The 16751-nt window shown below is 49.4% G+C and overlaps 1 protein-coding gene across 12 annotated transcripts in view; it reads right to left on the minus strand.

Moving 5' to 3' along the window:
• The window catches only part of LOC144781519 (uncharacterized), a 2047367-nt gene that overhangs the window by 1181569 nt on the left and 849047 nt on the right, over positions 1-16751 (minus strand). For all 12 annotated transcript variants that reach the window (XR_013601003.1, XR_013601004.1, XM_078660419.1 and 9 more), the window contains 4 exons: positions 8713-8808; positions 6768-6863; positions 4817-4912; positions 303-398 (listed from right to left, as the gene is read on the minus strand). Coding sequence is in view for 10 of the 12 variants with exons in the window: in XM_078660419.1 (XP_078516545.1) it covers positions 303-398; positions 4817-4912; positions 6768-6863; positions 8713-8808 (384 nt within the window). In the remaining 2 variants the exon portion in view is untranslated. The remainder of the gene's footprint in view (positions 1-302; positions 399-4816; positions 4913-6767; positions 6864-8712; positions 8809-16751) is intronic.

Below are 16751 nucleotides of genomic sequence, written 5' to 3' on the forward strand. Positions count from 1 at the left end.
TAATGACTTGCGTTGGAAAAACCGCGTTGTAACGGCACGCGGTGTAACAGCCGCGTCGTAAAGGCTGTTCCCCGCCCCTCCAGTACAATAGTACCGATGATAAATATTCCAGTTAAACCCCAGTTGGGCGCTAGGCTTTATTCCTTTCAAGAAGAAACTTTCCACTATCTCCCTGGAACCAGAACCCCTCCCTCTTACCTCATCTAGCATCCTGCCTGGCCGGCGATATCTGCGCACTCGCTGATATCTCCGAGCGGCTAATCAGAATTCCCCTGATCCTGGCATCTCACAAAAAGACCTACCGTTGAGGAACGGCAGTAATTCCTTGTGCTCTGGAAGTCGCCTGGAATGGTGGTTGCACATCCAGATCCGTCCTGCAGATGTCATCACTTGGAACTCTGGAATGAAAGAAAAGAAAAACAAAGGGGAAAAAAACAACTTTAGTGCACTATTCTTGTTTTCTCCGTGACTCTATTCATTTCAAACTTGCAACACTCCGGAACTTGTGCATTAATTGCTGAAATGAATAACCACGCTATTTTTTAATTTGCTCTCATTCTGCCAACATTCTTCTTAGGGTGTACTCTGGTCTCTCTAGGTCTTACAAGGGGGGCATGACCAGTGAAACTTGAGGCAAACAAAAGTAGTGACCCACAAGTATACTGCTGTGTCCACTTTCATCTCCTAAACCCACTGATACCGCCACATTGGAGAGACCATAGCGGACAGATGTAGAGATGTGGAAATCAAAAATAATTGGGGTTAGCATGAGCTGAAGCCATCTTGTTTGTGGCATTCATTTTGTCAGCTATGTAATTCTTTCATCGTCACTGCTGCTTGCCTTTCAATTCTGCTTGAGTCATCAACTTTAGTTAACTCCTTCAGTACTGAGCTAGAGCAATCTATGAGCTCAGAAAGGCCTGTAATTGTAGAATGCACCTGTTTGAGAATGTAACTGTCTACCATTTCCTACTGATGTAAGCAGTTCTGATTCCCCTCCCACTCTGCTGACTAAGTGATATCCATCTGCACATGTTCGTCAGTAATTATTTCTGTGTAGGCCTGTACCTTCTATTTGAGTTCATATGGTTACTCTGCAAAACTCAGTATAAAAGGCCCATGGTCTGTGTATTCAAGTCACTACCTCCGGAACACTTGTGGGTGTTGCATGGACGTGGTCTCACTCATGAGTGAATAAACTTGTTATTTTGAATTTAAGCTTCAGTGTCAATCTCTATTTTGTTGGTCTGAAGCCATGGAGTCCTACCCTCCTTTTACACAGCCTAGGCTAAATGTTGTTCCCCCTATCTTTTAGACAAACCTTTTTACACGAAGAGTCTGAAGAGTTCCTTTGGTTCTGTGTTTTCCTAGGCATAAACTAGCATTGCCGTGTGCCAGATTTCAATATTTTCCTCATGATTGTAATGCTCCACGTTTGTGACTATCATCATGTTTGTACCAAGCCCCATGTCTGCTCCACGTGCTTGTAATTAACCTTGTGTTTATTTAGGGCTTGTTTCCTTAGTAAATTATTGTTTGTGTCAGGTGCACGTTTAGAATTTCCAGTGGCAGTTGCTTATGATGGTTTCACATCCAAGCACTTGTTACACATGTTAGCAATTATCCATGTGCCTGCAAACAACTATTTTCTGGAAACCGTGAGTCACAGTAAACAAATGCCCTTCTAATATGCAACCACTGAAGTATAATTAACTATGTGCCCCTCCAGGTTATACGGCTTTACAACGCGTGCTTTTACACCGCGTGCCGTTACAACGCGTTTTTTTCAACGCAAGTCGTTACCACTGTAGGAGAGTGGGGTCTGCAATCCCATGGCCACCCCAGATTTTTGCTTTTTGCTTCACTGATTTACGACTTTCCCTGGCTGTGGGCCTGCTAATCAGACCCACAGCCTAGCTGTTCTCTCTCTAAATTACAACCATGTCCCTTAGGTGCATCTTACCAATTGGTACTGGGCCACCTTATCAGTCCCTGTACAGCATACCTTAGGTATCCAGGGCATAGGTGTACCCAGGGCCTACCAGGGGCTGAAGCATGTATTATGCCACCCCTGGCTGGCCACCTAAACAGACACAACTGGCTGCACGACAGCTGGGGCAAGGTGGTGTAAACACCCTTTGCTTTAGATATAGTATACCTATATCTAACCCAAAATGGACACATATACTCTTAAGTGCATTATAATCCTCGCGGTTCAATGCTAACTTTGGTATAGCTTTATCAAAACATGTCGAGTAAGGTGTCATACGAATTGGAATACTAACCCCTCGCCAATTCTGGCAACGGGGTTAGCATTCCACCCTTCTAGAGGGACACGACATGTATGTAACTGTGAACCCCGGTTAAAGTCAGACATAGCCTCAGCTCCACAAAATGGATGCTGCCACCGAGACACAAGTCTGCCCTCCTGCTGCTGGGAGTCCTTCCAGCAACGGAGGCGTGGACAAAGGGTTTCCTGTCAGGGGCGGTGCCAGCACCATCCCAGACAGGATTTTGTGTATTCCAGGTAGGCAGGGCTGAAAGGAAGGTGACTGCAAGTGGCACCCCGGTGCTCACTGTGCATATGCCGGCTCAAACCAGTTCCTGGGGCACACCAGCCCCTGAGCTGGGGAGAGACCGGACAAAGGAGAGGGGTGTAACCACCCCCCTCCTAGTCCCACCCATAGGGCAGGACTTAGTCGCGTGCCAGCCCCTTTTCTTAGTATAAAGATAGGAGCAGGCCCCCTTCCCAAATTAGATAATCTTGAATCTTGAAACTACTTTCCACGAAAGGAACTCTTGACTCTTCTGAAGACTCTCCCTTGTGGCTAAGGAGTAGCCACCCTGCACCAGCAGGCACCATCGAAGCTCTTGCGGTTTGCTGTAAGTCCATCCTCAGGATCAAGACTGCCCAGCTCGACGAGACCCGGATTCCCTGCCATCTCTGACCTCTACCTACATCATCCAGCCCAGCTGAGATTCGTGGGTGCGACGAGACCCGTGGGACCGGCCATCTTCAAGACCTGCATGACGCTGCACCAGCACGACCCCCGAGAGACCCTCGAGTAAGTGCATTTGGGTTTGAGAAGCCCTAACCCTGAGCAGCTCCAGCACCGAAGTCCAGCCCCCCAGCATCCACGAGATCTGCGTGGGGCCCTTCTGCTCTTTGCTGCTCACTGCATGTCCGGCCACTTGCCTGCTGGCTTGTAGCCCTCCTGACGACGAACCACGACACTTCCATCGCTGGTCTGGTTGCTCCAGACTGGCCCTTGCTCCCCTCCAACAGAGGAGCACCCTGGACCCTCCTGGTCCACTCCAGACGCCATCTTGAGTCCACCGCGTGGGCTTGCCTTTGCCAAGGCTTGTTGCTCCAATCCTGGTTTCAGCAGCGCCGACAGCAGACACCCTCGTGGGACAGCTCGCCCCTCCATCCTGGTCACCGACAACGCCTCCTGGTCCGAGAGACTGCAGAGCCAAGCGTCGCCCACTCACCTGGTCGAGGTGCCCTCATCCGGTGCCATCCTGGTGCCCATCTGATCACTGGCTAGTGATTAAGAACTGAGTCCCCTCTGCTTTCAGGTCATCTTCAACTCCGATCCAGGCTTGGATCCCATCGAACTTCATCACTGGTCGCCTGCCAGCAACTTCTTCTTTCAGGCTCCATAGACTGTAACGAGGATTCCCGACGTCTTTTGAACCCTATGCAGCCGCAGCCCCTGGGCTAGGTAACTCGAGCATTTCGGTGCTCCAACGTAGGTTCACTATCTAAGTGTCCAGATCCTTTTTCGTTTTCAGCCTAACTGGTCGGATTCGTCCGATAACACTAACTTTACGAAATCTAGCATCCATAGACTTCTTCCCGCATCCCGCGTGAGAGTGCACACTCTGCACCCGATCTCCCTAGGCCTCCTGCTCCTAACCTTAGGGTTCAGTAGTGTAGTCCTAGCGATCCTGAAGCCTCTGGATCCTGTTACTTACCTGCTAGTATTTCGCATTCCACTTTTGTAGTATATGGTTTTTCGTGCCCCTCGGGCATTTGTGTAAATTGTGCAACTTGAAGTATTTTCGTAAGAGTTTTGTATTGTGCTTAGCTCCCTGACTCTAAAGAGTTCAGGGTAGAACTGTTATTAATAAATATCCTATATTTTTATAACAACTTGTGTGGTGTCCTTTCACTTGGTGTTCAAGGGGTATATGTGATGGTAAAACAGCTGGCTTAACACGCCCTCTAGAGTTTAGCCTGAAGACTGCTCGTGTCCATGCTACTAGGATAGCTGGTCTGAAAGGTTGACTTACAACCAATCATCAATAAGGGTTGTTTGGTATGATACACAGTGATCACTAGAATAGTGAGCACTATATATCAGGCCAACTTCTCACAACCACGACTTGCGTTGGAGGGGTGCGGACTTCGGAATTTTTTATTTTACTATTCTAACACCAGCCTACGTACAGTAGGGAAGGTGTTGGATAGTAAATAAAAAAATTCATTGTCCTGCAGCGCCCTCCAGCGCAAGTTGTGGTAATGACTTGCGTTGGAAAACCGTGTTGTAAAGGCACGCGGGGTAACAGCCGCGTCGTAAAGGCTGTTCCCCGCCCCTCCAGTACCGATGATAAATATTCCAGTTAAACCCCAGTTGGGCGCTAGGCTTTATTCCTTTCAAGAAGAAACTTTCCACTATCTCCCTGGAACCAGAACTCCTCCCTCTTACCTCATCTAGCATCCTGCCTGGCCGGCGATATCTGCGCACTCACTGATATCTCCGAGCGGCTAATCAGAATTCCCCTGATCCTGGCATCTCACAAAAAGACCTACCGTTGAGGAACGGCAGTAATTCCTTGTGCTCTGGAAGTCGCCTGGAATGGTGGTTGCACATCCAGATCCGTCCTGCAGATGTCATCACTTGGCACTCTGGAATGAAAGAAAAGAAAAACAAAGGGGAAAAAAAACAACGTTAGTGCACTGTTCTTGTTTTCTCCGTGACTCTATTCATTTCAAACTTGCAACACTCCGGAACTTGTGCATTAATTGCTGAAATGAATAACCACACTATTTTTTTAATTTGCTCTCATTCTGCCAACACCAACATTATTCTTAGGGTGTACTCTGGTCTCTCTAGGTCTTACAAGGGGGGCATGACCAGTGAAACTTGAGGCAAACAAAAGTAGTGACCCACAAGTATACTGCTGTGTCCACTTTCATCTCCTAAACCCACTGATACCGCCACATTGGAGAGACCGTAGCGGACAGATGTAGAGATGTGAAAATCAAAAATAATTGGGGTTAGCATGAGCTGAAGCCATCTTGTTTGTGGCATTTATTTTGTCAGCTATGTAATTCTTTCATCGTCACTGCTGCTTGCCTTTCAATTCGGCTTGTGTCATCAGCTTTAGTTAACTCCTTCAGTACTGAGCTAGAGCAATCTATGAGCTCAGAAAGGCCTGTAGTTGTAGAATGCACCTGTTTGAGAATGTAACTGTCTACCATTTCCTACTGATGTAAGCAGTTCAGATTCCCCTCCCACTCTGCTGACTAAGTGATATCCATCTGCACATGTTTGTCAGTAATTATTTCTGTGTAGGCCTGTACCTTCTATTTGAGTTCATATGCTTACTCTGCAAAACTCAGTATAAAAGGCCCATGGCCTGTGTATTCAAGTCACTACCTCCGGAACACTTGTGGGTGTTGCATGGACGTGGTCTCACTCACGAGTGAATAAACTTGTTATTTTGAATTTAAGCTTCAGTGTCAATCTCTACTTTGTTGGTCTGAAGCCATGTAGTCCTACCCTCCTTTTACACAGCTTAGGCTAAATGTTGTTCCCCCTATCTTTTAGACAAACCTTTCTACACGAAGAGTCTAAAGAGTTCAGTTGGTTCTGTGTTTTCCTAGGCATAAACTAGCATTGCCGTGGGCCAGATTTCAATATTTTCCTCATGATTGTAATGCTCCACGTTTGTGACTATCATCATGTTTGTACCAAGCCCCATGTCTGCTCCACGTGCTTGCAATTATCCTTGTGTTTATTTAAGGCTTGTTTCCTTAGTAAATTATTGTTTGTGTCAGGTGCACGTTTAGAATTTCCCGTGGCAGTTGCTTACATGGGTTTCACATGCAAGCACTTGTTACACATGTTAGCAATTATCCATGTGCCTGCAAACAACTATTTTCTGGAAACCGTGAGTCACAGTAAACAAATGCCCTTCTAATATGCAACCACTGAAGTATAATTAACTATGTGCCCCTCCAGGTTGTACGGCTTTACAACGCGTGCCTTTACACCGCGTGCCGTTACAACGCGGTTTTTTCAACGCAAGTCGTTACCACGACTTGCGTTGGAGGGGTGCGGACTTCGGAATTTTTTTATTTACTATTCTAACACCAGTCTACGTACAGTAGGGAAGGTGTTGGATAGTAAATTAAAAAATTCCTTGTCCTGCAGCGCCCTCCAGCGCAAGACGTGGTAATGACTTGCGTTGGAAAACCCGCATTGTAACGGCACGCGGTGTAACAGCCGTGTCGTAAAGGCTGTTCCCCGCCGCTCCAGTACAATAGTACCGATGATAAATATTTCAGTTAAACCCCAGTTGGGCGCTAGGCTTTATTCCTTTCAAGAAGAAACTTTCCACTATCTCCCTGGAACCAGAACCCCTCCCTCTTACCTCATCTAGCATCCTGCCTGTACGGCGATATCTGCGCACTCGCTGATATCTCCGAGCGGCTAATCAGAATTCCCCTGATCCTGGCATCTCACAAAAAGACCTACCGTTGAGGAACGGCAGTAATTCCTTGTGCTCTGGAAGTCGCCTGGAATGGTGGTTGCACATCCAGATCCGTCCTGCAGATGTCATCACTTGGAACTCTGGAATGAAAGAAAAGAAAAACAAAGGGGAAAAAAAACAACGTTAGTGCACTATTCTTGTTTTCTCTGTGACTCTATTCATTTCAAACTTGCAACACTCCGGAACTTGTGCATTAATTGATGAAATGAATAACCACGCTATTTTTTAATTTGCTCTCATTCTGCCAACATTCTTCTTAGGGTGTACTCTGGCCTCTCTAGGTCTTACAAGGGGGGCATGACCAGTGAAACTTGTGGCAAACAAAAGTAGTGACCCACAAGTATACTGCTGTGTCCACTTTCATCTCCTAAACCCACTGATACCGCCACATTGGAGAGACCGTAGCGGACAGATGTAGAGATGTGGAAATCAAAAATAATTGGGGTTAGCATGAGCTGAAGCCATCTTGTTTGTGGCATTCATTTTGTCAGCTATGTAATTCTTCCGTCATCACTGCTGCTTGCCTTTCAATTCTGCTTGTGTCATCAGCTTTAGTTAACTCCTTCAGTACTGAGCTAGAGCAATCTATGAGCTCAGAAAGGCCTGTAGTTGTAGAATGCACCTGTTTGAGAATGTAACTGTGTACCATTTCCTACTGATGTAAGCAGTTCAGATTCCCCTCCTACTCTGCTGACTAAGTGATATCCATCTGCCCATGTTTGTCGGTAACTATTTCTGTGGAGGACTGTACCTTCTATTTGAGTTCATATGGTTACTCTGCAAAACTCAGTATAATAGTCCCATGGTCTGTGTATTCAAGTCACTACCTCCGGAACACTTGTGGGTGTTGCATGGACGTGGTCTCACTCATGAGTGAATAAACTTGTTATTTTGAATTTAAGCTTCAGTGTCAATCTCTATTTTGTTGGTCTGAAGCCATGTAGTCCTACCCTCCTTTTACACAGCTTAGGTTTAAATGTTGTTTCCCCTATCTTTTAGACAAACCTTTCTACACGAAGAATCTAAAGAGTTCAGTTGGTTCTGTGTTTTCCTAGGCATAAACTAGCATTGCCGTGTGCCAGATTTCAATATTTTCCTCATGATTGTAATGCTCCACGTTTGTGACTATCATCATGTTTGTACCAAGCCCCATGTCTGCTCCACGTGCTTGTAATTATCCTTGTGTTTATTTAAGGCTTGTTTCCTTAGTAAATTATTGTTTGTGTCAGGTGCACGTTTAGAATTTCCCGTGGCAGTTGCTTATAATGGTTTCACATGCAAGCACTTGTTACACATGTTAGCAATTATCCATGTGCCTGCAAACAACTATTTTCTGGAAACCGTGAGTCACAGTAAACAAATGCCCTTCTAATATGCAACCACTGAAGTATAATTAACTATGTGCCCCTCCAGGTTGTACGGCTTTACAACGCGTGCTTTTACACCGCGTGCCGTTACAACGCGGTTTTTTCAACGCAAGTCGTTACCACGACTTGCGTTGGAGGGGTGCGGACTTCGGAATTTTTTAATTTACTATTCTAACACCAGCCTACATACAGTAGGGAAGGTGTTGGATAGTAAATTAAAAAATTCCTTGTCCTGCAGCGCCCTCCAGCGCAAGTTGTGGTAATGACTTGCGTTGGAAAAACCGCGTTGTAACGGCACGCGGTGTAACAGCCACGTCGTAAAGGCTGTTCCCCGCCCCTCCAGTACAATAGTACCGATGATAAATATTCCAGTTAAACCCCAGTTGGGCGCTAGGCTTTATTCCTTTCAAGAAGAAACTTTCCACTATCTCCCTGGTACCAGAACCCCTCCCTCTTACCTCATCTAGCATCCTGCCTGGCCGGCGATATCTGCGCACTCGCTGATATCTCCGAGCGGCTAATCAGAATTCCCCTGATCCTGGCATCTCACAAAAAGACCTACCGTTGAGGAACAGCAGTAATTCCTTGTGCTCTGGAAGTCGCCTGGAATGGTGGTTGCACATCCAGATACGTCCTGCAGATGTCATCACTTGGAACTCTGGAATGAAAGAAAAGAAAAACAAAGGGGAAAAAAAACAACATTAGTGCACTATTCTTGTTTTCTCCGTGACTCTATTCATTTCAAACTTGCAACACTCCGGAACTTGTGCATTAATTGCTGAAATGAATAACCACGCTATTTTTTAATTTGCTCTCATTCTGCCAACATTCTTCTTAGGGTGTACTCTGGTCTCTCTAGGTCTTACAAGGGGGGCATAACGAGTGAAACTTGAGGCAAACAAAAGTAGTGACCCACAAGTATACTGCTGTGTCCACTTTCATCTCCTAAACCCACTGATACCGCCACATTGGAGAGACCGTAGCGGACAGATGTAGAGATGTGGAAATCAAAAATAATTGGGGTTAGCATGAGCTGAAGCCATCTTGTTTGTGGCATTCATTTTGTCAGCTATGTAATTCTTTCATCGTCTCTGCTGCTTGCCTTTCAATTCTGCTTGTGTCATCAGCTTTAGTTAACTCCTTCAGTACTGAGCTAGAGCAATCTATGAGCTCAGAAAGGCCTGTAGTTGTAGAATGCACCTGTTTGAGAATGTAACTGTCTACCATTTCCAACTGATATAAGCAGTTCAGATTCCCCTCCCACTCTGCTGACTAAGTGATATCCATTGGCACATGTTTGTCAGTAATTATTTCTGTGTAGGCCTGTACCTTCTATTTGAGTTCATATGGTTACTCTGCAAAACTCAGTATAAAAGGCCCATGGTCTGTGTATTCAAGTCACTACCTCCGGAACACTTGTGGGTGTTGCATGGACGTGGTCTCACTCATGAGTGAATAAACTTGTTATTTTGAATTTAAGCTTCAGTGTCAATCTCTATTTTGTTGGTCTGAAGCCATGGAGTCCTACCCTCCTTTTACACAGCCTAGGCTAAATGTTGTTCCCCCTATCTTTTAGACAAACCTTTTTACACGAAGAGTCTAAAGAGTTCAGTTGGGTCTGTGTTTTCCTAGGCATAAACTAGCATTGCCGTGTGCCAGATTTCAATATTTTCCTCATGATTGTAATGCTCCACGTTTGTGACTATCATCATGTTTGTACCAAGCCCATGTCTGCTCCACGTGCTTGTAATTATCCTTGTGTTTATTTAAGGCTTGTTTCCTGTTAGAATCGGAGGTCTCTGGTTGGCACAGGTATGCACTTGTGACAAACAGGGACCCTCTCTTCTAGTCAGGGCAAGGGAACTACTCCTTCGAATAACCCCTGCTCACCCTCTAGGTAGTGTGGCGCGAGCAGACAAGGCTAATCCTCAGGGCGATAGTTAGTTAAACATTTGTTATCGTGCACAGTAAACCCACTGACCCACCACAAATGGACACCAGTCGTAAGGTTGTATCAAAAATACATAGACTTTATATAAAAGGTATCTTCATGTGCAGGATTAACACAAGACCATATAACGTTTAGCGATTTGAGGCCACCAGATTTAAATAGGCAATTAGTCTTTAAATGTTCGTTGTTCAGCAAGGTACGGTCACAGGGAAAACAGAACGTTGCGGACCCAGGATCCGATATGAACTCGAGACGGAGTTCAAGTGTACCTTGCTTGTGGAAGTCTGAGGCGTTTCAGGCGCGGCTACTGGTGACGGCGGACCCGGGACGAGGCCGACGGTTCTCCAGAGGATCTCTCCTGCTCGGGCCCCCCTCGAGGTGCGAAGTGGGTGAGTAGGACTGTGGAGGGTTGTGGCGATCCGGGGTCGATACAGCTCATGGGGCGAGGCGCCTTCAGGCCTGTGGGGCGTACTACTTCTTAGCACGCCAGGTCGTGCTCGTGGATCTGTGAGGGGCGTCGCATTCTCGGGCAGACGGATGCAGTACCAGGCTTCCGGTACCACGGTACGGGGAGGCCTTTCTTGAGGTGCGGCACGAGCCTTGGTATGCAGGAGGGCAAAGCGAGACACTCAGGTACGTTACGACGTATGGACCGTCCAAGGCTATGGAATGCGCTCCGTGCAGATTCCGGCTGGAGAGGGTGAGATGCGCACAACGCGTTCCGTTAGCAGGCGGGGTGACAGGAGAGCGGGCGGGCCGGCACTGAAGCGAAGAGCGACTCAGGGATGAGCGGGGCGACCAGGCTCCGAGCTGTCACGACCTTGGGAGGGACGAAGGCACACGAGTCACAACTCCGGCGAGGGAATAAGAAATAAGGCCCAACAGCAGACGGGCACAAGCAGAATAGAACCCAATGGTCCTGGGGTTCCGTTCAGGGGGCAAGCTCATAATCAAGCCCTTGGAGATCATCTTAGGCACAAGTCTACAAAGTCCTATCTGGTCTTCTCCTCTCCGTTCTCAGCAAGGCACCACTGCAGGCCAGTCTTACAGGATACAGACTGGTTTCCGTCCTTCAACTTCTCTTGGTCGTTCTAGTCAGGCAGAGGTTTGTCGTGGTCAAAACTGGATCTGATTTGTAAGGAGCGGAGCTCCTATATTTATACTGCGTTTCTTTTGTCTTTGCAGGCCAGGGGGCCTGAGCCTGATTCAACCCAGTTTTGGAGCACTCTGTTGACAGGAAGCAGCCGTCTTCTTTCAGGGTGCAGGGCAGGGACATCAGACGCTCCGCAGGAGGTGGAGACAGCATTGTGGTGGTGGAGCACAACCTTATTCAGAGTCAAGGACTACTCCGCCCACCCATCCGGGAGTAAGCACCCTATTCACCACCTGATAACCCCGACTGTCCCCGGGAATCTCCCAGCCCTGTCACTCACACAAACCCAGACAGCAGATACACATCCTGGCAGAGGCGGGCTGAAACAGTTAGGCGAGCAAATGCTAACTTTCTAAAAGTAGCATTTGCAAACACAGGATATTAAAATAAACCTTGCTAAAGGAAGTATTTTATTATTCTGAGTTCAGGCATACTAAACTCGACGTGCTACCGTGTACCCTGAGCCTGCCGGGACTATAGCGTGTAATAATTCCGGCAATTCACCTTGGCCTAAGAGAACAGGTAGCCCTTCAATAGTGAAGAACGAAAAGGTCGGTAATTCACTACTAGGACATGCCACACTCTAGGCTTGTCCTACCTTACCCTTACAATGCACCCTGCCCGTAGGCCTACCATAGGGCTGACTGATATAAAGGTTTAGGGAAGGTTTAGGGACTGGCAAGTGTGGGCACGTGCGCAGTCAGCGTGGCAGTACAAGGCTGTACGCAGGGTCTGCAATAGCGGACCCGAGACAAATCTTACGAGGCCGCTTCTGTGGGTGGCGCAACCAGCGCTGCAGGCCCACTAGCAGCATTTGTATCTACAAGCCCCGGCACTCCTCGTGCACGTTACTGGGGACTGACAGTAAACCAAATAAGCCAATCGTGGAAATCAATTACATATGCACTTTACATTGGGAGCACTTGCACTGCGGCACGGATTGGCCGTGGCGCAGTGCCCTGAGCATCGAATACCAGCAAAACATCTGAGGCACATCAGCAAAAAGTGGAAGGGAGACTCATGCCAAGGTGCAAGGTCTAACACATGTCCCCTCCAGCTGAAACGTGAGGAGAACTACCCTACCCCAGGGAGTTCCTCATCACTAAGGCGGAAAAACCTTGACAGACCGTCAGCATTGGCGTGGTCTATGCCAGGGCGGTGTTCCACCGTGAAGTCCATACTCTGTAGAGAAATGGACCACCTCAACAGTTTCGGGTTCTCACCCCTCATTTGCATCAACCATCTGAGGGGCCTGTGGTCTGTCTGAACTCGGAAGTAAGACCCAAACAAGTAGGGTCTTAGCTTCTTCAGGGCCCAGACCACAGCAAAAGCTTATCTCTCGATCGCACTCCACTTCTGTTCCCGTGGAAGTAACCTCCGACTGATGAAGGCTACAGGTTAGTCCCAGCCCTCCTCAGTTGTTTGTGAAAGGACAGCCCCTACCCCATGCTCTGAAGCATCTGTCTGCACTAAGAACTCTTTGGAGAAATCAGGAGCCAGGAGCACGTGCGCCGTGCACATGCCCGTCTTCAGGGAGTCCAATGCTACCTGACAGGCGTCAGTCCAGATCACTTTCCGGGGCTGCTTCTTCGTAGTCAGCTATGTCAAGGGGGCAACGATGGTACCGTATCCCTTGACAAACCTCCTGTAGTACCCGGTGAGTCCGAGAAAGGCCCTCACCTCGTTTGGGTCTTGGGGGGTTCCCAAGCCAGGATGGTCTGAATTTTGGGCTGAAGGGGCGCCACCTGGCCGCTCCCAACTTGGTGTCCCAAATACACCACGGAACCCTGCCCGATCTGACACTTGCTTGCCTTGATCGTGAGGCCTGCCTTGAGCAGCCCTGTCAACACTTCCCAAAGGTATCGCAAGTGTTCTTCCCACGTACCGCTGAACACTGCGATGTCGTCCAGGTAGGCGGCACTGAACGCGTCCAGTCCAACCAACACCTGGTTGACCAACCTCTGGAAGGTGGCAGGGGCGTTTTTCATCCCAAATGGCATGACCTGGAACTGGTAATGTCCATCTGGTGTTGAAAACACTGACCTCTCTTTGGCCCCGTCAGTTAAGGCGTTCTGCCAGTATCCCGACATTAAGTCAAACATACTGAGATACCGTGCAGCCCCGAACCGATCGATGAGCTCATCAGCTCTGGGGATGGGGTGCGCGTCAGTCTTCGTGACCGAATTGAGTCCTCTATAGTCCACACAGAACCGTAGTTCGGGTGTGCCTCCCGGCGTCGCAGCCTTCGGGACCAAGACCACTGGGCTGGCGCAAGGACTGCTGGAGGACTCAATCACCCCAAGAGCAAACATCTTTGAGACTTCCTCCTTGATGCAGGCTCGCACCCTGTCAGTCACGCGGTAAGCCTTGTGCTATACCGGCAAACTGTCTCCCGTGTCCACATCATGGACGCACCAATCTGTGACACCCGGAACCAGGGAGAACAAGTCAGAGAATTGCCCCAGCAGCTGGCGGCAATCACTCTGCTGCTCAGGGGTCAGGGACGGTGAGAGCTTGACTCCATCCACTGACCTGTCTCGCTCGGAGGCCACCAAGAGGTCCGGAAGAGGCTCGGTCTCCTCCTCCATTCCGTCATCGGTTGCCAACAGCATGCCCACTTCGGACCTCTCCAAGTGGGGCTTAAGGCGGTTAACATGTAGGACCCTCAAAGGGTTCCTGGGAGTTTGCAAGTTCACCAGGTAGGTGACAGGACTCTTGCGCTCCACAACCTCAAATGGACCCTTCCACTTATCCTGAAGTGCACAGAGCTCCACTGGGGCCAAGACCGACACTTTTTGTCCAGTTTGAAGCTCTACCAGAGTGGCATTCTGGTCGTACCACCGCTTCATCTCTTCCTGGCTGGCTTCCAGGTTTGCCTCAGCAAGTTGTCTGAATCGCCTGGTCTGGTTTTGGAAGGCCAGCATGTAACTGTATACATTCTGGGGAGGTTTCCTGGGAGATTGCTCCCAGCCTTCCCTAACCAGATTCAGAGGTCCTCGGACCGGGTGACCGTACAAAGGCTCGAAGGGACTAAACCCGAGCGACTTCTGCGGCACCTCTCGGTATGCAAAGAGTAGGCATGGTAAGAGGACGTCCCACTTACGCCTCATTGGTCCTTCTAGGCCCATGATCATGCTTTTCAGGGTTCGGATGAATCTTTCAACCAACCCGTTTCCTTGGGGGTGGTAAGGGGTGGTGAACTTGTAGGTTACACCACACTCTTGCCAAAGGGGCTTCATATACTTCGATATGAAATTGGTGCCCCTGTCAGACACCACCTCTAGAGGGAATCCCACTCGGGGGAAAATTCCCATCAGTGCTCGTCCCACCACGGGGGCCATCACTGTCCTCAGAGGGATGGCTTCAGGGTACCGGGTGGCATGGTCCACCAAGACCAGGATGAACCTGTTGCCCATGGCTGTCTTGGGGTCCAGAGGCCCCACAATGTCAATTCCCACTCGCTGGAATGGGGTACTGACGACGGGGAATGGTTGGAGGGGAGCCTTGTTCTTCCCTCCACACGTACCACTTGCCTGGCAAGTTTGGCAGGTCCTACAGTGAGCATCCGAGCTCCTGTGCATTTGGGGCCAATAGAAGTGGGTGACAAGCCTGTCATAGGTCTTGTCCATCCCCAAATGTCCTGCTAAAGGCACATCGTGAGCCAAACCCAGTAGGAAGGCTCTGAACTTCTGGGGTACCACCAGTGCACGGGCTGACCCAGGTTCAGCAGCCTTAGGCTCTGAATACAGGAGATCGTTCTCCCAGTAGACCAAGTGTTTTCCGGACTGAGCACCATTGACCTGGTCTGCAGCCTGCTGCCGCATACCCACGAGAGAAGGGCATTCTTTCTGCTCCTTGCAGAATTCCTCCCTGGAGGGGCCTCCTTCTTGCTGCCAATGGGTCAGCTCAGGCAGGTCCCCCAGTTCGGCGATCTGTTCCCCGGTAGGCTCCAGGGCATCCCCCTCGAGGTCTGCTTCCTCCTGGGCCGTGGGAACTTCGGGGGTCGGCTGTCCGCGCCCCCTGAGCCTTCTCTCTAAGGCCGGTTCCTGGGCCTCTCCTTCAGGCTCCAGGACCTCTTCAACACCCCTACTGGCTGCCATGGACCACGTGGTCACGCACGCCCAGTCGGGTAGACCCACCATCCGCAGATGAGTCGTTTTCTCCACCTTTCCCCAAGGGGAGTTCTCCAAATCGTTCCCTAGCAAACAATCTACAGGCATGGAGGTCCTCACAGCGACTTGCAGAGTACCAGAGACCCTGCCCCACTCGAAGGGAACCTGAGCCAACGGACACTGGCTCTCAGAATTGTCAGCATTGACAACCCTACAGTAGGCGTGCGGTACCACCTGCTCTTGAGACACCAGGTGCTGACTCACTGCAGTGACACTGGCTCCTGTATCTCAAAGAGCCTCCGCCTTCTTACCATTGATGGTCACCACCTGCCCATATTTCTTAGTGTTACTGGGTAGGTAGTTCTCAGGGACCATCTCACTGTCTCCTAGCGAGGCTAGGGTCATCTGTACGGGATCCCCACCCTTTTGGACGGCTACTTCCTCCCCAAAATTAACATAAGCTATTTGCCGGGGGGAGCACCAGTGGGTGCGGGTTTTGCAAATAAGCGACACTTAGGGTCAGAGGCACCATGACCCTGGTTGCCACACCTAAAACAGGTAATAGGCCCTCTCTGAACAGGTTTACCTGTTGGGGCCCCGGTCTGCTTCGGGGGTTGAGGAGGCTGGGAACCTTTCCCTTGGTTCCCTTGGGGATTACTTTGGGGGCCTTTGTGGAACCCTTTCGGTTTTCCCCTGTCCCCCCCACTCTTCTGCTGGGGACCCTGCCCACCTTTGGCTGAGTCTCCCATTGGACCTTTGTGGACCCTGGTGCTGAGCCAGCGGTCCGCTTCCTCAGCAAGCTTCCTCGGGTTGGACAGCTTGCTATCGATCAGGTGCTGGCGTAAGTCAGGAAAACAATTAAGCGACAATTGCTCCCATGCCATTAAATCAAGCAGCCCTTGAAAATCATTCACCTTGCTACCCTTCACCCAACGTTCCAGCGCTCTGCAGAAAAAGGTCACATACTCCACATACGTACCCCCTGGAATCTTCACACAATTCCTAAACCGCTGTCTGTACATTTCAGGGGTTAACCCAAATAGGTTAATCAGGGCATCTTTCATGTGCTGGTAGGAGTTGGATTGTTCAGAGGGAAGATCTAGCAGGGTATCCCGCCCCTCGGTCAGGAACCGTCCCCACAACCCCGCTCCCCAATCTCGCTCAGGGACCCGGTGGGAGGACATGGCTACCTCGTAGGCCCGAAACCACTGCCCTATGTCATCCCCTTTAAAATACTCCTTTACCACATCCCTCGGTACGTAGACCCATGACTCTACCTGTGTTGGCGTTGTGCTGCCACCAGGAGCTGTGTCCAAGCTTTTTGATTTCAGCTCCAATTCTTTGATGCGTATTTCATGCTCTAGCTGGAGTTTGTTCTCCGCCAT

The sequence above is a fragment of the Lissotriton helveticus genome, chromosome 9 (assembly GCF_964261635.1).
Source record: "Lissotriton helveticus chromosome 9, aLisHel1.1, whole genome shotgun sequence".
NCBI lineage: Eukaryota > Metazoa > Chordata > Amphibia > Caudata > Salamandridae > Lissotriton > Lissotriton helveticus.